Source organism: Pan troglodytes, chromosome 1 (assembly GCF_028858775.2).
Source record: "Pan troglodytes isolate AG18354 chromosome 1, NHGRI_mPanTro3-v2.0_pri, whole genome shotgun sequence".
Taxonomy (NCBI): Eukaryota; Metazoa; Chordata; class Mammalia; order Primates; family Hominidae; genus Pan; species Pan troglodytes.
In genome coordinates this window covers 117,479,642-117,500,208 of record NC_072398.2, presented here as the reverse complement: position 1 = coordinate 117,500,208, position 20,567 = coordinate 117,479,642, and the positions used below count along the sequence as shown (strand labels likewise).

The 20,567-nt window shown below is 47.1% G+C and overlaps 2 protein-coding genes across 4 annotated transcripts in view; one reads left to right on the top strand and one right to left on the bottom strand.

Moving 5' to 3' along the window:
* The window catches only part of LOC134810593 (uncharacterized), a 277,013-nt gene that overhangs the window by 192,121 nt on the left and 64,325 nt on the right, over positions 1 to 20,567 (bottom strand). The window lies entirely within an intron of this gene.
* The window catches only part of NBPF7P (NBPF member 7), a 548,664-nt gene that overhangs the window by 516,451 nt on the left and 11,646 nt on the right, over positions 1 to 20,567 (top strand). Inside the window, 16 exon segments of the mRNA XM_063815759.1 lie at positions 820 to 1,034; positions 2,076 to 2,136; positions 2,600 to 2,811; positions 4,179 to 4,388; positions 6,177 to 6,282; positions 7,118 to 7,332; positions 8,374 to 8,434; positions 8,898 to 9,109; positions 10,477 to 10,686; positions 12,475 to 12,580; positions 13,416 to 13,630; positions 14,672 to 14,732; positions 15,196 to 15,407; positions 16,775 to 16,984; positions 18,773 to 18,878; positions 19,714 to 19,928. Coding sequence (XP_063671829.1) covers positions 820 to 1,034; positions 2,076 to 2,136; positions 2,600 to 2,811; positions 4,179 to 4,388; positions 6,177 to 6,282; positions 7,118 to 7,332; positions 8,374 to 8,434; positions 8,898 to 9,109; positions 10,477 to 10,686; positions 12,475 to 12,580; positions 13,416 to 13,630; positions 14,672 to 14,732; positions 15,196 to 15,407; positions 16,775 to 16,984; positions 18,773 to 18,878; positions 19,714 to 19,928 — 2,627 coding nt within the window.

Sequence of the window (20,567 nt, the reverse complement as noted above, 5' to 3'; positions counted from 1 at the left end):
GGGGCAGGCAGGGGGGCAGGTGTGTAAATCTCTGAAGTACAACAGCTCGGTGGGGAGAAGTAAGAACGAAGCTGGGCCAGGGGAAGGGCAGGAATTGCCATGGCAGGCTCGCAACACACAAGTATTTATCAAGCAGAGAAGAAGTATAATAAAAATGTATGGGTTGCAGTTGTTTCTCAGAGCCTTGTTTTCTCTTTTTCAAACAAGTAATTGTTGATGTGAAATTTACATAACACAAAATTAACCAGAGGAGTGTGAACCACACAGCAGCATTCAGTATACTCAAAATGGTGTGCCGTCACCACCCCACTTACCCTTAGTGAGAATCACCTCCTGACTGACTGCGGCTTCTCATTCTTTCACTCAATCAATGTTGCCTTCTCGACCCTGTCATTCTTTTCTTCTTTCGTCTTTTCAATTCGCCCCATCTGCATCTGGCCTCATTTCTGTACATGGCTTTGTATCTAGTGGCCGCCAGATGCACTATGTGTATTTTCACATGGAAATGTCCATGGCCAGAGTGAGGAACTGAAAGGATGTCTTTTTGAAACGGAATTAGGAAGACACCTACTTTTGTTTACAGAAGGGAAAGATGAATGGAACATCATCGAGGATCTTGCAGGAGCCCTCTCTGATACAGAGGAAGCCTGTAAACCATTTTCTATTCTTTCTCTTGGCCACAGACATTCCTTTCAACATGTGCTGACCTTCTGCTTGAAGGTCTCCTTGAGGACATTGTCTCAGAAGTCTCTGTTGCAATATTTGAACGGATCACTCAACCCTTTCTACTCTTAAATTTTCTCTACCGTCTCGCCTTAGGCAATATAAAGTCCTGGTTCACTCTCAGGAACGAGAGCTGACCCAGTTAAAGGAGAAGTTACGGGAAGGGAGAGATGCCGCCCGCTCATTGAATGAGCATCTCCGGGCCCTCCTCACTCCGGATGAGCCGGACAAGTCCCAGGGGCAGGACCTCCAAGAACAGCTGGCTGAGGGGTGTAGACTGGCACAGCAACTTGTCCAAAAGCTCAGCCCAGGTAAGGTGGCCATAGGCCCTGATGACCCAAAACCCCAGGCTTATGAGAGGCTCCAGACCTCCATACTTTCACAATGACAGTTGTATCAGTGGGGTTTTTTTCTGCTACACCTATGTGGCCATGACATGACCAGGACTTCCTGGGTAAGAACAGAGATGGGAAACCCATGGGTTTGGAGGTCACAGTATTGCAAGTGTCCCTCCTTCCTTGATGGAAGGTGGTCTTTGGAGCAAGAGGCAGCATCTATCTAGTTTTAAAGGACAGGAAGGAGGCTGCGATGGCAGCAGGCTTGTTAGAGTGAAAAGAGCTCTGGACTAAGAATGAAGGTTCCCAGGCTGTCTTTTCGGCAATGTTCTTAGTAACTGTCAGAGAGTGAATGACTTGTCCTTCCTGAGTTTCTCTCTCTCCGTGGCAGACAAATTGTCTCTTACAAGGGTCTGAAGCATTCAAATGTGGGAACACTTACAACTGCTTTCCAAAATGAGATGAAGCCCCTCGCCGTGTGATGTTGGAGAAGGCACTTGATGTGGGGGCGTTTTGTGGTAGGAAGTGCTTCAGACTGGATCACTCCCCATGGATAGAATGTCCCTGAATAACACAGCAGAAGCCACTTGGAGGCTTGAAATCTTCTGATGCATAGAGGACTGTGGGACAAGTTTGTCCTCTCCTAAGAGAAAGAATGAGGTTTGAAATGCGAACTCTGACAGGACACCAATCCTGTGCCTGGGAATCAGATCTGTGGCAGGATGGGGGAGACAGCTGCCAAAGTCCAGAGAGAGGCTGCACAAGCCTCCAGTGATATGGGAAGCAAAAGGTCTTTTCAGTATTTGGCCACATCTTGATGGTGGCCCTCCACATCAGAAATGCATTGCCCGATGGATCAGGAAACCATGCCAGGGCATTTTGTGAAAGATAAAACATGAGAGTTTTCAGTACAATGCTGAACCATACGTAGATGTTCATGTCTCTGTGCACGTTGGGCTGACTGTGCTTGCGGAATGTGAAGTGGGAAATATCTGAACGAACATTTTGTATTTATAGAAAATGACGAAGATGTTCAAGTTGAGGAGGCTGAGAAAGTGCAGAAATCATCTCCCCCCAGGTAACACTGAATACTCAGGAGCAAGTAATGGGTGGTAACACATGAAAATGTCTAGGAGGCACACCCTCTCTGGCATCTATGGTGGGCCAAAAGCCCGCATCCCCTTGGCCACAGTATGTGAAATTGAACCCAGCTTAGACACAGGGTGCGGCAGCTGTCGTGTTTCTCTATGTGTGCCAAGTGTCATGTCTGTACCATACAGGGATAGCTGAGTCTTCATCCTCCTCAGCTCCTATCTGTCCAGTGCCCTGAACACCAGCTGCTCTCTTCCTCTCTGGCTCCCATGGCAGCCATGCTCTGTTGCAGAGAGAAGAGGATTGCCTGTTCCCTCTTTAAGGGAACCTCCATTTTGCTTTCTGGGACCACTCTCTTAATGCCGCCTGTCAAAACCAGCTAGGACTCCCTGGGGTCCAATCCCTCTGTGTTTAATCTTCTGTCATCTCTGTCCCACCTGGCTCATCAGGGAGGTGCAGAAGGCTGAAGAGAGCAAAGTCCCTGAGGACTCACTGGAGGAATGTGCCATCACTTGTTCAAATAGCCACGGCCCTTGTGACTCCAACCAGCCTCACAAGAACATCAAAATCACATTTGAGGAAGACGAAGTCAACTCAACTCTGGTTGTAGACACAGAATCCTCTCATGGTGAATGTCAGGATGCTCTAAACATTCTCCCAGGTAGCCTCTATTTTCCTTGTGTCTCATACCTCTGTCTAGGCTATGGAAGATCAATTCTGAGGACAGGCTGTATATACACATATTGTTATTGTTTTAGTCAGAAACTAGGATGGAGCTAGGTGCTGTGACTCACACATATAATCACAGCACTTTGGAAGGCCCAAGTGGGAGGATGACTTGAGTTCAGGAGTTGAAGACCAGCCTGGACAATATGGTGAAACCCATCTTTACAAAGAATACAAAAAATTAGGCAGGCATGGTGCTGCATGCCTATAGTCCCAACTGCTCAGGAGACTTAGGTGGGAGGATCGGCTGAGACGATCCTCCCACCCTCGTTCACTCCTCTCAGGCTAGACTCTCTCTCCTTTTCATTGGCTCGTCTTAGCTATTAATAAGAAGTCTCGGCCTGGCGCGGTGGCTCACACATGTAATCCCAGCACTTTGGGAGGCCGGGGCGGGTGGATCACGAGGTCAGGAGATCGAGACCATCCTGGCTAACACGGTGAAACCCCGTCTTTACTAAAAATACAAAAAAAAAAAAAAAAAAAAAAAATTAGCTGGGCACGGTGGTGGGCGCCTGTAGTCCCAGCTACTCGGGAGGCTGAGGCAGGAGAATGGCATGAACCCAGGAACCGGAGCTTGCAGTGAGCCGAGACTGTGCCACTGCACTCCAGCCTGGGAGACAGAGCGAGACTCCATCTCAAAAAAAAAAAAAAAAAGTAAGTCTCTGACCAGGGGCGCTGGCTCACATCTTAATCCCAGCACTTTGGGAGGCTGAGGTAGGCGGAACACCTGAGGTCACGAGTTCGAAACCAGCCTGTCCAAGATGGCGAAACCCCATCTCTACTAAAAATACAAAAATTAGCTGGCATGTTACTTGGCGCTTGTAATCCCAGATGCTTGGCAGGCTGAGGGATGAGAATCGCTTGAACCCGGGAGGCAGAGGTGGCAGTGAGCTGAGATTGTGCCTCTGCACTGCAGCCTGCGCGACAGAGTGAGACTCCGTCTCAAACCAAAAACAAAAAAAGAAAAAAAGAAAAAAATTAAAAAAGCAAAATGAAATCTTTTGTGCTACACAGAAACATTGGCCACTCATGGGGTAAAAATCTCAGGGCCAAGCCTTGCTTTATAGAAACGTATAAGCAAGAAAAGTGTAGAAGTGTTTATGTCTTGGTTTCAAGGTGACTGCATAGCTAAGACAAGTTGACTTAAAGGAGATCAAGACTGGAGATGACAAGAGTGAAACCAGGGAAACAACATCTTCAAATAAGTAGACAAGGCTGCCAGTGACATCCCTCAGTCCTGATTAAGCCTATTTGATTTCACCGGTTTTTAACCCATCATGTGCTTGCCTTTCTTCTCCCCAGTCCCTGGCCTCACCTCTTCTGCCACAAACGTCAGCATGGTGGTATCAGCCGGCCCTTTGTCCAGCGAGAAGGCAGAGATGAACATTCTAGAAATCAATGAGAAATTGCGCCCCCAGCTGGCAGAGAAGAAACAGCAGTTCAGAAGCCTCCAAGAGAAATGTTTTGTAACTCAACTGGCCGGCTTCCTGGCCAACGGACAGAAGAAATACAGTAAGATCTATAGGCTCACCATCACGAAAGTGATGAACGACGTCCTGTCTTCTCTCTGAGAAACTAAGTGCTCTCTCCATCAAAAATAATGTCATCCTCCCCATACTTCTAGGAAAACAGAAATGGGTATTTTAACATTTTGTCAAAGTTGGAAGACAGAGGTACCAAAGTATTTAGCAACTTTCCATGTTTGCAATCAGGTAGGGGTGGGACTAGAGTTAAACTGCCATTTATTGATTTCTGACACAGGCACAGAATGACCTGTTTTCTCCAAGAGGCTCAATCGTGTTTTCAAGAATCCTCTCTGTACCATATAAGATCCTGCAGACAAATAACATCTAGTCTGTTGTTCTAAATGTCTGAGACTAGTGAACTTTTATTCAGTTCAAGTTTCTGTTGAGGCCCAACAGGCAAAGCTCTGTTCTAGTGACTCTGAGGGAAACTTGGTGATAGTAGCCAGTACCTGCTCTGAGGGGCTTCAAGAGGAGTCTACTCCTAATAGAACCTGTGCTGTCTATAAGTGACAGCATCAAGAGCAGGGAGTAGGGGCCGTGCATGGTGGCTCACTCCTGTAATCCCAGCACTTTGGGAGGCTGAGGCGGGCAGATCATGAGGTCAGGAGTTTGAGACCAGCCTGGGCAACATGGAGAAACCCCATCTCCACTAAAAATACAAAAAGTAGATGGGCGTGGTGGCAGGTGACTGTAATCACCCCTGCTCAGGAGGCTGAGGCAGGAGAATCCTTTGAACCCAGGAGGCTGAGGTTGCAGTGAGCCAAGATTTTGCCATTGCACTCCAGCCTGGGCGACAGGGCAAGACTGGTAAAAATAATAAGAATAAGAAGAATAATAATGATAAATAAAAATAAGAATAAAAAGCAGAGAGTAGCTTGGTGAGAGTGAAGTCCTGCTTCCTGGGGCACAGAGTCTTGTTGCTAAAGAGGAAGAAAGATCGCACCCGAGAATGCGTGGAGATAGCAGTGCAGTGTACAGAGCAGGGACCGTGGGCCTGTCTCCTGGGCTCCATCCAAGTTGCTTGTCTTGTCTGTCCCTCAGTTACCTCACCTGTTCAGAGGGTACTACAATAATACCTACCTCTGTAAATCGCTGCAGTGAATTACATGAGCTATTTCTTGTCAATCTCCTAGAACATTTATTGGCACAGAGTAAACACTATCTATTAGTTCTTCATTCTGCTGTTTCTAAGTTAACACAAATTTTATTAGCATTTGGGCATATTTCCTTCATGGCCTTATGGTGTTATGTGTCACTCTTTATGCTTCAGATATGATTCTTAAAATCATAACTGAAGATATGATTTAAAAATCAAAGATTTTAAAAATCTTTCGCATACTTGTCCTTGAAATTCCCAGTAGAAGGGAAACCATCAGTCCCATAGTCCTAGGGGCCTTCCCGACTGTACAAGAAATCACTACTCATGCCCCAGTGCAGTGTTTTAGAGGAGAGGCTGCAAGGCTTGGGAAAGTGGCCCCGCATTCAGAGTCAGACCTCAGGGACTGTGAATTCTGACTCCACTTCGTTGTGGTTGAATCATCTTGTCAGCTTCCTTGATGTGCCCTTGAGGTTCTCTTTCTTCATCTCTAAATTTTGGAGGATCAGATGCCAGAAAGTCAGGAGACTGAAGAGTAAAGATGTGGAAATCCCTGTCTAGACCCTGGTACTGGGGAGAGTTTTGTCCTTGGGATGGACCTGGCTCCTGCCCTGTAGGCAATGACCACAGCAGCATGTCCAGCCTTCCACTGAGGCAGGCGTGTCTGTCTTTTCTCAGAATATGAAGAGTGCGAAGACCTCATAAAATCTATGCTGAGGAATGAGCGACGACAGTTCAAGGAGGAGAAGCTTGCGGAGCAGCTCAAGCAAGCTGAGGAGCTCAGGTGAGGGGACCCCATGGGGGCAGGCAGGGGGGCAGGTGTGTAAATCTCTGAAGTACAACAGCTCGGTGGGGAGAAGTAAGAACGAAGCTGGGCCAGGGGAAGGGCAGGAATTGCCATGGCAGGCTCGCAACACACAAGTATTTATCAAGCAGAGAAGAAGTATAATAAAAATGTATGGGTTGCAGTTGTTTCTCAGAGCCTTGTTTTCTCTTTTTCAAACAAGTAATTGTTGATGTGAAATTTACATAACACAAAATTAACCAGAGGAGTGTGAACCACACAGCAGCATTCAGTATACTCAAAATGGTGTGCCGTCACCACCCCACTTACCCTTAGTGAGAATCACCTCCTGACTGACTGCGGCTTCTCATTCTTTCACTCAATCAATGTTGCCTTCTCGACCCTGTCATTCTTTTCTTCTTTCGTCTTTTCAATTCGCCCCATCTGCATCTGGCCTCATTTCTGTACATGGCTTTGTATCTAGTGGCCGCCAGATGCACTATGTGTATTTTCACATGGAAATGTCCATGGCCAGAGTGAGGAACTGAAAGGATGTCTTTTTGAAACGGAATTAGGAAGACACCTACTTTTGTTTACAGAAGGGAAAGATGAATGGAACATCATCGAGGATCTTGCAGGAGCCCTCTCTGATACAGAGGAAGCCTGTAAACCATTTTCTATTCTTTCTCTTGGCCACAGACATTCCTTTCAACATGTGCTGACCTTCTGCTTGAAGGTCTCCTTGAGGACATTGTCTCAGAAGTCTCTGTTGCAATATTTGAACGGATCACTCAACCCTTTCTACTCTTAAATTTTCTCTACCGTCTCGCCTTAGGCAATATAAAGTCCTGGTTCACTCTCAGGAACGAGAGCTGACCCAGTTAAAGGAGAAGTTACGGGAAGGGAGAGATGCCGCCCGCTCATTGAATGAGCATCTCCGGGCCCTCCTCACTCCGGATGAGCCGGACAAGTCCCAGGGGCAGGACCTCCAAGAACAGCTGGCTGAGGGGTGTAGACTGGCACAGCAACTTGTCCAAAAGCTCAGCCCAGGTAAGGTGGCCATAGGCCCTGATGACCCAAAACCCCAGGCTTATGAGAGGCTCCAGACCTCCATACTTTCACAATGACAGTTGTATCAGTGGGGTTTTTTTCTGCTACACCTATGTGGCCATGACATGACCAGGACTTCCTGGGTAAGAACAGAGATGGGAAACCCATGGGTTTGGAGGTCACAGTATTGCAAGTGTCCCTCCTTCCTTGATGGAAGGTGGTCTTTGGAGCAAGAGGCAGCATCTATCTAGTTTTAAAGGACAGGAAGGAGGCTGCGATGGCAGCAGGCTTGTTAGAGTGAAAAGAGCTCTGGACTAAGAATGAAGGTTCCCAGGCTGTCTTTTCGGCAATGTTCTTAGTAACTGTCAGAGAGTGAATGACTTGTCCTTCCTGAGTTTCTCTCTCTCCGTGGCAGACAAATTGTCTCTTACAAGGGTCTGAAGCATTCAAATGTGGGAACACTTACAACTGCTTTCCAAAATGAGATGAAGCCCCTCGCCGTGTGATGTTGGAGAAGGCACTTGATGTGGGGGCGTTTTGTGGTAGGAAGTGCTTCAGACTGGATCACTCCCCATGGATAGAATGTCCCTGAATAACACAGCAGAAGCCACTTGGAGGCTTGAAATCTTCTGATGCATAGAGGACTGTGGGACAAGTTTGTCCTCTCCTAAGAGAAAGAATGAGGTTTGAAATGCGAACTCTGACAGGACACCAATCCTGTGCCTGGGAATCAGATCTGTGGCAGGATGGGGGAGACAGCTGCCAAAGTCCAGAGAGAGGCTGCACAAGCCTCCAGTGATATGGGAAGCAAAAGGTCTTTTCAGTATTTGGCCACATCTTGATGGTGGCCCTCCACATCAGAAATGCATTGCCCGATGGATCAGGAAACCATGCCAGGGCATTTTGTGAAAGATAAAACATGAGAGTTTTCAGTACAATGCTGAACCATACGTAGATGTTCATGTCTCTGTGCACGTTGGGCTGACTGTGCTTGCGGAATGTGAAGTGGGAAATATCTGAACGAACATTTTGTATTTATAGAAAATGACGAAGATGTTCAAGTTGAGGAGGCTGAGAAAGTGCAGAAATCATCTCCCCCCAGGTAACACTGAATACTCAGGAGCAAGTAATGGGTGGTAACACATGAAAATGTCTAGGAGGCACACCCTCTCTGGCATCTATGGTGGGCCAAAAGCCCGCATCCCCTTGGCCACAGTATGTGAAATTGAACCCAGCTTAGACACAGGGTGCGGCAGCTGTCGTGTTTCTCTATGTGTGCCAAGTGTCATGTCTGTACCATACAGGGATAGCTGAGTCTTCATCCTCCTCAGCTCCTATCTGTCCAGTGCCCTGAACACCAGCTGCTCTCTTCCTCTCTGGCTCCCATGGCAGCCATGCTCTGTTGCAGAGAGAAGAGGATTGCCTGTTCCCTCTTTAAGGGAACCTCCATTTTGCTTTCTGGGACCACTCTCTTAATGCCGCCTGTCAAAACCAGCTAGGACTCCCTGGGGTCCAATCCCTCTGTGTTTAATCTTCTGTCATCTCTGTCCCACCTGGCTCATCAGGGAGGTGCAGAAGGCTGAAGAGAGCAAAGTCCCTGAGGACTCACTGGAGGAATGTGCCATCACTTGTTCAAATAGCCACGGCCCTTGTGACTCCAACCAGCCTCACAAGAACATCAAAATCACATTTGAGGAAGACGAAGTCAACTCAACTCTGGTTGTAGACACAGAATCCTCTCATGGTGAATGTCAGGATGCTCTAAACATTCTCCCAGGTAGCCTCTATTTTCCTTGTGTCTCATACCTCTGTCTAGGCTATGGAAGATCAATTCTGAGGACAGGCTGTATATACACATATTGTTATTGTTTTAGTCAGAAACTAGGATGGAGCTAGGTGCTGTGACTCACACATATAATCACAGCACTTTGGAAGGCCCAAGTGGGAGGATGACTTGAGTTCAGGAGTTGAAGACCAGCCTGGACAATATGGTGAAACCCATCTTTACAAAGAATACAAAAAATTAGGCAGGCATGGTGCTGCATGCCTATAGTCCCAACTGCTCAGGAGACTTAGGTGGGAGGATCGGCTGAGACGATCCTCCCACCCTCGTTCACTCCTCTCAGGCTAGACTCTCTCTCCTTTTCATTGGCTCGTCTTAGCTATTAATAAGAAGTCTCGGCCTGGCGCGGTGGCTCACACATGTAATCCCAGCACTTTGGGAGGCCGGGGCGGGTGGATCACGAGGTCAGGAGATCGAGACCATCCTGGCTAACACGGTGAAACCCCGTCTTTACTAAAAATACAAAAAAAAAAAAAAAAAAAAAAAATTAGCTGGGCACGGTGGTGGGCGCCTGTAGTCCCAGCTACTCGGGAGGCTGAGGCAGGAGAATGGCATGAACCCAGGAACCGGAGCTTGCAGTGAGCCGAGACTGTGCCACTGCACTCCAGCCTGGGAGACAGAGCGAGACTCCATCTCAAAAAAAAAAAAAAAAAGTAAGTCTCTGACCAGGGGCGCTGGCTCACATCTTAATCCCAGCACTTTGGGAGGCTGAGGTAGGCGGAACACCTGAGGTCACGAGTTCGAAACCAGCCTGTCCAAGATGGCGAAACCCCATCTCTACTAAAAATACAAAAATTAGCTGGCATGTTACTTGGCGCTTGTAATCCCAGATGCTTGGCAGGCTGAGGGATGAGAATCGCTTGAACCCGGGAGGCAGAGGTGGCAGTGAGCTGAGATTGTGCCTCTGCACTGCAGCCTGCGCGACAGAGTGAGACTCCGTCTCAAACCAAAAACAAAAAAAGAAAAAAAGAAAAAAATTAAAAAAGCAAAATGAAATCTTTTGTGCTACACAGAAACATTGGCCACTCATGGGGTAAAAATCTCAGGGCCAAGCCTTGCTTTATAGAAACGTATAAGCAAGAAAAGTGTAGAAGTGTTTATGTCTTGGTTTCAAGGTGACTGCATAGCTAAGACAAGTTGACTTAAAGGAGATCAAGACTGGAGATGACAAGAGTGAAACCAGGGAAACAACATCTTCAAATAAGTAGACAAGGCTGCCAGTGACATCCCTCAGTCCTGATTAAGCCTATTTGATTTCACCGGTTTTTAACCCATCATGTGCTTGCCTTTCTTCTCCCCAGTCCCTGGCCCCACCTCTTCTGCCACAAACGTCAGCATGGTGGTATCAGCCGGCCCTTTGTCCAGCGAGAAGGCAGAGATGAACATTCTAGAAATCAATGAGAAATTGCGCCCCCAGCTGGCAGAGAAGAAACAGCAGTTCAGAAGCCTCCAAGAGAAATGTTTTGTAACTCAACTGGCCGGCTTCCTGGCCAACGGACAGAAGAAATACAGTAAGATCTATAGGCTCACCATCACGAAAGTGATGAACGACGTCCTGTCTTCTCTCTGAGAAACTAAGTGCTCTCTCCATCAAAAATAATGTCATCCTCCCCATACTTCTAGGAAAACAGAAATGGGTATTTTAACATTTTGTCAAAGTTGGAAGACAGAGGTACCAAAGTATTTAGCAACTTTCCATGTTTGCAATCAGGTAGGGGTGGGACTAGAGTTAAACTGCCATTTATTGATTTCTGACACAGGCACAGAATGACCTGTTTTCTCCAAGAGGCTCAATCGTGTTTTCAAGAATCCTCTCTGTACCATATAAGATCCTGCAGACAAATAACATCTAGTCTGTTGTTCTAAATGTCTGAGACTAGTGAACTTTTATTCAGTTCAAGTTTCTGTTGAGGCCCAACAGGCAAAGCTCTGTTCTAGTGACTCTGAGGGAAACTTGGTGATAGTAGCCAGTACCTGCTCTGAGGGGCTTCAAGAGGAGTCTACTCCTAATAGAACCTGTGCTGTCTATAAGTGACAGCATCAAGAGCAGGGAGTAGGGGCCGTGCATGGTGGCTCACTCCTGTAATCCCAGCACTTTGGGAGGCTGAGGCGGGCAGATCATGAGGTCAGGAGTTTGAGACCAGCCTGGGCAACATGGAGAAACCCCATCTCCACTAAAAATACAAAAAGTAGATGGGCGTGGTGGCAGGTGACTGTAATCACCCCTGCTCAGGAGGCTGAGGCAGGAGAATCCTTTGAACCCAGGAGGCTGAGGTTGCAGTGAGCCAAGATTTTGCCATTGCACTCCAGCCTGGGCGACAGGGCAAGACTGGTAAAAATAATAAGAATAAGAAGAATAATAATGATAAATAAAAATAAGAATAAAAAGCAGAGAGTAGCTTGGTGAGAGTGAAGTCCTGCTTCCTGGGGCACAGAGTCTTGTTGCTAAAGAGGAAGAAAGATCGCACCCGAGAATGCGTGGAGATAGCAGTGCAGTGTACAGAGCAGGGACCGTGGGCCTGTCTCCTGGGCTCCATCCAAGTTGCTTGTCTTGTCTGTCCCTCAGTTACCTCACCTGTTCAGAGGGTACTACAATAATACCTACCTCTGTAAATCGCTGCAGTGAATTACATGAGCTATTTCTTGTCAATCTCCTAGAACATTTATTGGCACAGAGTAAACACTATCTATTAGTTCTTCATTCTGCTGTTTCTAAGTTAACACAAATTTTATTAGCATTTGGGCATATTTCCTTCATGGCCTTATGGTGTTATGTGTCACTCTTTATGCTTCAGATATGATTCTTAAAATCATAACTGAAGATATGATTTAAAAATCAAAGATTTTAAAAATCTTTCGCATACTTGTCCTTGAAATTCCCAGTAGAAGGGAAACCATCAGTCCCATAGTCCTAGGGGCCTTCCCGACTGTACAAGAAATCACTACTCATGCCCCAGTGCAGTGTTTTAGAGGAGAGGCTGCAAGGCTTGGGAAAGTGGCCCCGCATTCAGAGTCAGACCTCAGGGACTGTGAATTCTGACTCCACTTCGTTGTGGTTGAATCATCTTGTCAGCTTCCTTGATGTGCCCTTGAGGTTCTCTTTCTTCATCTCTAAATTTTGGAGGATCAGATGCCAGAAAGTCAGGAGACTGAAGAGTAAAGATGTGGAAATCCCTGTCTAGACCCTGGTACTGGGGAGAGTTTTGTCCTTGGGATGGACCTGGCTCCTGCCCTGTAGGCAATGACCACAGCAGCATGTCCAGCCTTCCACTGAGGCAGGCGTGTCTGTCTTTTCTCAGAATATGAAGAGTGCGAAGACCTCATAAAATCTATGCTGAGGAATGAGCGACGACAGTTCAAGGAGGAGAAGCTTGCGGAGCAGCTCAAGCAAGCTGAGGAGCTCAGGTGAGGGGACCCCATGGGGGCAGGCAGGGGGGCAGGTGTGTAAATCTCTGAAGTACAACAGCTCGGTGGGGAGAAGTAAGAACGAAGCTGGGCCAGGGGAAGGGCAGGAATTGCCATGGCAGGCTCGCAACACACAAGTATTTATCAAGCAGAGAAGAAGTATAATAAAAATGTATGGGTTGCAGTTGTTTCTCAGAGCCTTGTTTTCTCTTTTTCAAACAAGTAATTGTTGATGTGAAATTTACATAACACAAAATTAACCAGAGGAGTGTGAACCACACAGCAGCATTCAGTATACTCAAAATGGTGTGCCGTCACCACCCCACTTACCCTTAGTGAGAATCACCTCCTGACTGACTGCGGCTTCTCATTCTTTCACTCAATCAATGTTGCCTTCTCGACCCTGTCATTCTTTTCTTCTTTCGTCTTTTCAATTCGCCCCATCTGCATCTGGCCTCATTTCTGTACATGGCTTTGTATCTAGTGGCCGCCAGATGCACTATGTGTATTTTCACATGGAAATGTCCATGGCCAGAGTGAGGAACTGAAAGGATGTCTTTTTGAAACGGAATTAGGAAGACACCTACTTTTGTTTACAGAAGGGAAAGATGAATGGAACATCATCGAGGATCTTGCAGGAGCCCTCTCTGATACAGAGGAAGCCTGTAAACCATTTTCTATTCTTTCTCTTGGCCACAGACATTCCTTTCAACATGTGCTGACCTTCTGCTTGAAGGTCTCCTTGAGGACATTGTCTCAGAAGTCTCTGTTGCAATATTTGAACGGATCACTCAACCCTTTCTACTCTTAAATTTTCTCTACCGTCTCGCCTTAGGCAATATAAAGTCCTGGTTCACTCTCAGGAACGAGAGCTGACCCAGTTAAAGGAGAAGTTACGGGAAGGGAGAGATGCCGCCCGCTCATTGAATGAGCATCTCCGGGCCCTCCTCACTCCGGATGAGCCGGACAAGTCCCAGGGGCAGGACCTCCAAGAACAGCTGGCTGAGGGGTGTAGACTGGCACAGCAACTTGTCCAAAAGCTCAGCCCAGGTAAGGTGGCCATAGGCCCTGATGACCCAAAACCCCAGGCTTATGAGAGGCTCCAGACCTCCATACTTTCACAATGACAGTTGTATCAGTGGGGTTTTTTTCTGCTACACCTATGTGGCCATGACATGACCAGGACTTCCTGGGTAAGAACAGAGATGGGAAACCCATGGGTTTGGAGGTCACAGTATTGCAAGTGTCCCTCCTTCCTTGATGGAAGGTGGTCTTTGGAGCAAGAGGCAGCATCTATCTAGTTTTAAAGGACAGGAAGGAGGCTGCGATGGCAGCAGGCTTGTTAGAGTGAAAAGAGCTCTGGACTAAGAATGAAGGTTCCCAGGCTGTCTTTTCGGCAATGTTCTTAGTAACTGTCAGAGAGTGAATGACTTGTCCTTCCTGAGTTTCTCTCTCTCCGTGGCAGACAAATTGTCTCTTACAAGGGTCTGAAGCATTCAAATGTGGGAACACTTACAACTGCTTTCCAAAATGAGATGAAGCCCCTCGCCGTGTGATGTTGGAGAAGGCACTTGATGTGGGGGCGTTTTGTGGTAGGAAGTGCTTCAGACTGGATCACTCCCCATGGATAGAATGTCCCTGAATAACACAGCAGAAGCCACTTGGAGGCTTGAAATCTTCTGATGCATAGAGGACTGTGGGACAAGTTTGTCCTCTCCTAAGAGAAAGAATGAGGTTTGAAATGCGAACTCTGACAGGACACCAATCCTGTGCCTGGGAATCAGATCTGTGGCAGGATGGGGGAGACAGCTGCCAAAGTCCAGAGAGAGGCTGCACAAGCCTCCAGTGATATGGGAAGCAAAAGGTCTTTTCAGTATTTGGCCACATCTTGATGGTGGCCCTCCACATCAGAAATGCATTGCCCGATGGATCAGGAAACCATGCCAGGGCATTTTGTGAAAGATAAAACATGAGAGTTTTCAGTACAATGCTGAACCATACGTAGATGTTCATGTCTCTGTGCACGTTGGGCTGACTGTGCTTGCGGAATGTGAAGTGGGAAATATCTGAACGAACATTTTGTATTTATAGAAAATGACGAAGATGTTCAAGTTGAGGAGGCTGAGAAAGTGCAGAAATCATCTCCCCCCAGGTAACACTGAATACTCAGGAGCAAGTAATGGGTGGTAACACATGAAAATGTCTAGGAGGCACACCCTCTCTGGCATCTATGGTGGGCCAAAAGCCCGCATCCCCTTGGCCACAGTATGTGAAATTGAACCCAGCTTAGACACAGGGTGCGGCAGCTGTCGTGTTTCTCTATGTGTGCCAAGTGTCATGTCTGTACCATACAGGGATAGCTGAGTCTTCATCCTCCTCAGCTCCTATCTGTCCAGTGCCCTGAACACCAGCTGCTCTCTTCCTCTCTGGCTCCCATGGCAGCCATGCTCTGTTGCAGAGAGAAGAGGATTGCCTGTTCCCTCTTTAAGGGAACCTCCATTTTGCTTTCTGGGACCACTCTCTTAATGCCGCCTGTCAAAACCAGCTAGGACTCCCTGGGGTCCAATCCCTCTGTGTTTAATCTTCTGTCATCTCTGTCCCACCTGGCTCATCAGGGAGGTGCAGAAGGCTGAAGAGAGCAAAGTCCCTGAGGACTCACTGGAGGAATGTGCCATCACTTGTTCAAATAGCCACGGCCCTTGTGACTCCAACCAGCCTCACAAGAACATCAAAATCACATTTGAGGAAGACGAAGTCAACTCAACTCTGGTTGTAGACACAGAATCCTCTCATGGTGAATGTCAGGATGCTCTAAACATTCTCCCAGGTAGCCTCTATTTTCCTTGTGTCTCATACCTCTGTCTAGGCTATGGAAGATCAATTCTGAGGACAGGCTGTATATACACATATTGTTATTGTTTTAGTCAGAAACTAGGATGGAGCTAGGTGCTGTGACTCACACATATAATCACAGCACTTTGGAAGGCCCAAGTGGGAGGATGACTTGAGTTCAGGAGTTGAAGACCAGCCTGGACAATATGGTGAAACCCATCTTTACAAAGAATACAAAAAATTAGGCAGGCATGGTGCTGCATGCCTATAGTCCCAACTGCTCAGGAGACTTAGGTGGGAGGATCGGCTGAGACGATCCTCCCACCCTCGTTCACTCCTCTCAGGCTAGACTCTCTCTCCTTTTCATTGGCTCGTCTTAGCTATTAATAAGAAGTCTCGGCCTGGCGCGGTGGCTCACACATGTAATCCCAGCACTTTGGGAGGCCGGGGCGGGTGGATCACGAGGTCAGGAGATCGAGACCATCCTGGCTAACACGGTGAAACCCCGTCTTTACTAAAAATACAAAAAAAAAAAAAAAAAAAAAAAATTAGCTGGGCACGGTGGTGGGCGCCTGTAGTCCCAGCTACTCGGGAGGCTGAGGCAGGAGAATGGCATGAACCCAGGAACCGGAGCTTGCAGTGAGCCGAGACTGTGCCACTGCACTCCAGCCTGGGAGACAGAGCGAGACTCCATCTCAAAAAAAAAAAAAAAAAGTAAGTCTCTGACCAGGGGCGCTGGCTCACATCTTAATCCCAGCACTTTGGGAGGCTGAGGTAGGCGGAACACCTGAGGTCACGAGTTCGAAACCAGCCTGTCCAAGATGGCGAAACCCCATCTCTACTAAAAATACAAAAATTAGCTGGCATGTTACTTGGCGCTTGTAATCCCAGATGCTTGGCAGGCTGAGGGATGAGAATCGCTTGAACCCGGGAGGCAGAGGTGGCAGTGAGCTGAGATTGTGCCTCTGCACTGCAGCCTGCGCGACAGAGTGAGACTCCGTCTCAAACCAAAAACAAAAAAAGAAAAAAAGAAAAAAATTAAAAAAGCAAAATGAAATCTTTTGTGCTACACAGAAACATTGGCCACTCATGGGGTAAAAATCTCAGGGCCAAGCCTTGCTTTATAGAAACGTATAAGCAAGAAAAGTGTAGAAGTGTTTATGTCTTGGTTTCAAGGTGACTGCATAGCTAAGACAAGTTGACTTAAAGGAGATCAAGACTGGAGATGACAAGAGTGAAACCAGGGAAACAACATCTTCAAATAAGTAGACAAGGCTGCCAGTGACATCCCTCAGTCCTGATTAAGCCTATTTGATTTCACCGGTTTTTAACCCATCATGTGCTTGCCTTTCTTCTCCCCAGTCCCTGGCCTCACCTCTTCTGCCACAAACGTCAGCATGGTGGTATCAGCCGGCCCTTTGTCCAGCGAGAAGGCAGAGATGAACATTCTAGAAATCAATGAGAAATTGCGCCCCCAGCTGGCAGAGAAGAAACAGCAGTTCAGAAGCCTCCAAGAGAAATGTTTTGTAACTCAACTGGCCGGCTTCCTGGCCAACGGACAGAAGAAATACAGTAAGATCTATAGGCTCACCATCACGAAAGTGATGAACGACGTCCTGTCTTCTCTCTGAGAAACTAAGTGCTCTCTCCATCAAAAATAATGTCATCCTCCCCATACTTCTAGGAAAACAGAAATGGGTATTTTAACATTTTGTCAAAGTTGGAAGACAGAGGTACCAAAGTATTTAGCAACTTTCCATGTTTGCAATCAGGTAGGGGTGGGACTAGAGTTAAACTGCCATTTATTGATTTCTGACACAGGCACAGAATGACCTGTTTTCTCCAAGAGGCTCAATCGTGTTTTCAAGAATCCTCTCTGTACCATATAAGATCCTGCAGACAAATAACATCTAGTCTGTTGTTCTAAATGTCTGAGACTAGTGAACTTTTATTCAGTTCAAGTTTCTGTTGAGGCCCAACAGGCAAAGCTCTGTTCTAGTGACTCTGAGGGAAACTTGGTGATAGTAGCCAGTACCTGCTCTGAGGGGCTTCAAGAGGAGTCTACTCCTAATAGAACCTGTGCTGTCTATAAGTGACAGCATCAAGAGCAGGGAGTAGGGGCCGTGCATGGTGGCTCACTCCTGTAATCCCAGCACTTTGGGAGGCTGAGGCGGGCAGATCATGAGGTCAGGAGTTTGAGACCAGCCTGGGCAACATGGAGAAACCCCATCTCCACTAAAAATACAAAAAGTAGATGGGCGTGGTGGCAGGTGACTGTAATCACCCCTGCTCAGGAGGCTGAGGCAGGAGAATCCTTTGAACCCAGGAGGCTGAGGTTGCAGTGAGCCAAGATTTTGCCATTGCACTCCAGCCTGGGCGACAGGGCAAGACTGGTAAAAATAATAAGAATAAGAAGAATAATAATGATAAATAAAAATAAGAATAAAAAGCAGAGAGTAGCTTGGTGAGAGTGAAGTCCTGCTTCCTGGGGCACAGAGTCTTGTTGCTAAAGAGGAAGAAAGATCGCACCCGAGAATGCGTGGAGATAGCAGTGCAGTGTACAGAGCAGGGACCGTGGGCCTGTCTCCTGGGCTCCATCCAAGTTGCTTGTCTTGTCTGTCCCTCAGTTACCTCACCTGTTCAGAGGGTACTACAATAATACCTACCTCTGTAAATCGCTGCAGTGAATTACATGAGCTATTTCTTGTCAATCTCCTAGAACATTTATTGGCACAGAGTAAACACTATCTATTAGTTCTTCATTCTGCTGTTTCTAAGTTAACACAAATTTTATTAGCATTTGGGCATATTTCCTTCATGGCCTTATGGTGTTATGTGTCACTCTTTATGCTTCAGATATGATTCTTAAAATCATAACTGAAGATATGATTTAAAAATCAAAGATTTTAAAAATCTTTCGCATACTTGTCCTTGAAATTCCCAGTAGAAGGGAAACCATCAGTCCCATAGTCCTAGGGGCCTTCCCGACTGTACAAGAAATCACTACTCATGCCCCAGTGCAGTGTTTTAGAGGAGAGGCTGCAAGGCTTGGGAAAGTGGCCCCGCATTCAGAGTCAGACCTCAGGGACTGTGAATTCTGACTCCACTTCGTTGTGGTTGAATCATCTTGTCAGCTTCCTTGATGTGCCCTTGAGGTTCTCTTTCTTCATCTCTAAATTTTGGAGGATCAGATGCCAGAAAGTCAGGAGACTGAAGAGTAAAGATGTGGAAATCCCTGTCTAGACCCTGGTACTGGGGAGAGTTTTGTCCTTGGGATGGACCTGGCTCCTGCCCTGTAGGCAATGACCACAGCAGCATGTCCAGCCTTCCACTGAGGCAGGCGTGTCTGTCTTTTCTCAGAATATGAAGAGTGCGAAGACCTCATAAAATCTATGCTGAGGAATGAGCGACGACAGTTCAAGGAGGAGAAGCTTGCGGAGCAGCTCAAGCAAGCTGAGGAGCTCAGGTGAGGGGACCCCATGGGGGCAGGCAGGGGGGCAGGTGTGTAAATCTCTGAAGTACAACAGCTCGGTGGGGAGAAGTAAGAACGAAGCTGGGCCAGGGGAAGGGCAGGAATTGCCATGGCAGGCTCGCAACACACAAGTATTTATCAAGCAGAGAAGAAGTATAATAAAAATGTATGGGTTGCAGTTGTTTCTCAGAGCCTTGTTTTCTCTTTTTCAAACAAGTAATTGTTGATGTGAAATTTACATAACACAAAATTAACCAGAGGAGTGTGAACCACACAGCAGCATTCAGTATACTCAAAATGGTGTGCCGTCACCACCCCACTTACCCTTAGTGAGAATCACCTCCTGACTGACTGCGGCTTCTCATTCTTTCACTCAATCAATGTTGCCTTCTCGACCCTGTCATTCTTTTCTTCTTTCGTCTTTTCAATTCGCCCCATCTGCATCTGGCCTCATTTCTGTACATGGCTTTGTATCTAGTGGCCGCCAGATGCACTATGTGTATTTTCACATGGAAATGTCCATGGCCAGAGTGAGGAACTGAAAGGATGTCTTTTTGAAACGGAATTAGGAAGACACCTACTTTTGTTTACAGAAGGGAAAGATGAATGGAACATCATCGAGGATCTTGCAGGAGCCCTCTCTGATACAGAGGAAGCCTGTAAACCATTTTCTATTCTTTCTCTTGGCCACAGACATTCCTTTCAACATGTGCTGACCTTCTGCTTGAAGGTCTCCTTGAGGACATTGTCTCAGAAGTCTCTGTTGCAATATTTGAACGGATCACTCAACCCTTTCTACTCTTAAATTTTCTCTACCGTCTCGCCTTAGGCAATATAAAGTCCTGGTTCACTCTCAGGAACGAGAGCTGACCCAGTTAAAGGAGAAGTTACGGGAAGGGAGAGATGCCGCCCGCTCATTGAATGAGCATCTCCGGGCCCTCCTCACTCCGGATGAGCCGGACAAGTCCCAGGGGCAGGACCTCCAAGAACAGCTGGCTGAGGGGTGTAGACTGGCACAGCAACTTGTCCAAAAGCTCAGCCCAGGTAAGGTGGCCATAGGCCCTGATGACCCAAAACCCCAGGCTTATGAGAGGCTCCAGACCTCCATACTTTCACAATGACAGTTGTATCAGTGGGGTTTTTTTCTGCTACACCTATGTGGCCATGACATGACCAGGACTTCCTGGGTAAGAACAGAGATGGGAAACCCATGGGTTTGGAGGTCACAGTATTGCAAGTGTCCCTCCTTCCTTGATGGAAGGTGGTCTTTGGAGCAAGAGGCAGCATCTATCTAGTTTTAAAGGACAGGAAGGAGGCTGCGATGGCAGCAGGCTTGTTAGAGTGAAAAGAGCTCTGGACTAAGAATGAAGGTTCCCAGGCTGTCTTTTCGGCAATGTTCTTAGTAACTGTCAGAGAGTGAATGACTTGTCCTTCCTGAGTTTCTCTCTCTCCGTGGCAGACAAATTGTCTCTTGCAAGGGTCTGAAGCATTCAAATGTGGGAACACTTACAACTGCTTTCCAAAATGAGATGAAGCCCCTCGCCGTGTGATGTTGGAGAAGGCACTTGATGTGGGGGCGTTTTGTGGTAGGAAGTGCTTCAGACTGGATCACTCCCCATGGATAGAATGTCCCTGAATAACACAGCAGAAGCCACTTGGAGGCTTGAAATCTTCTGATGCATA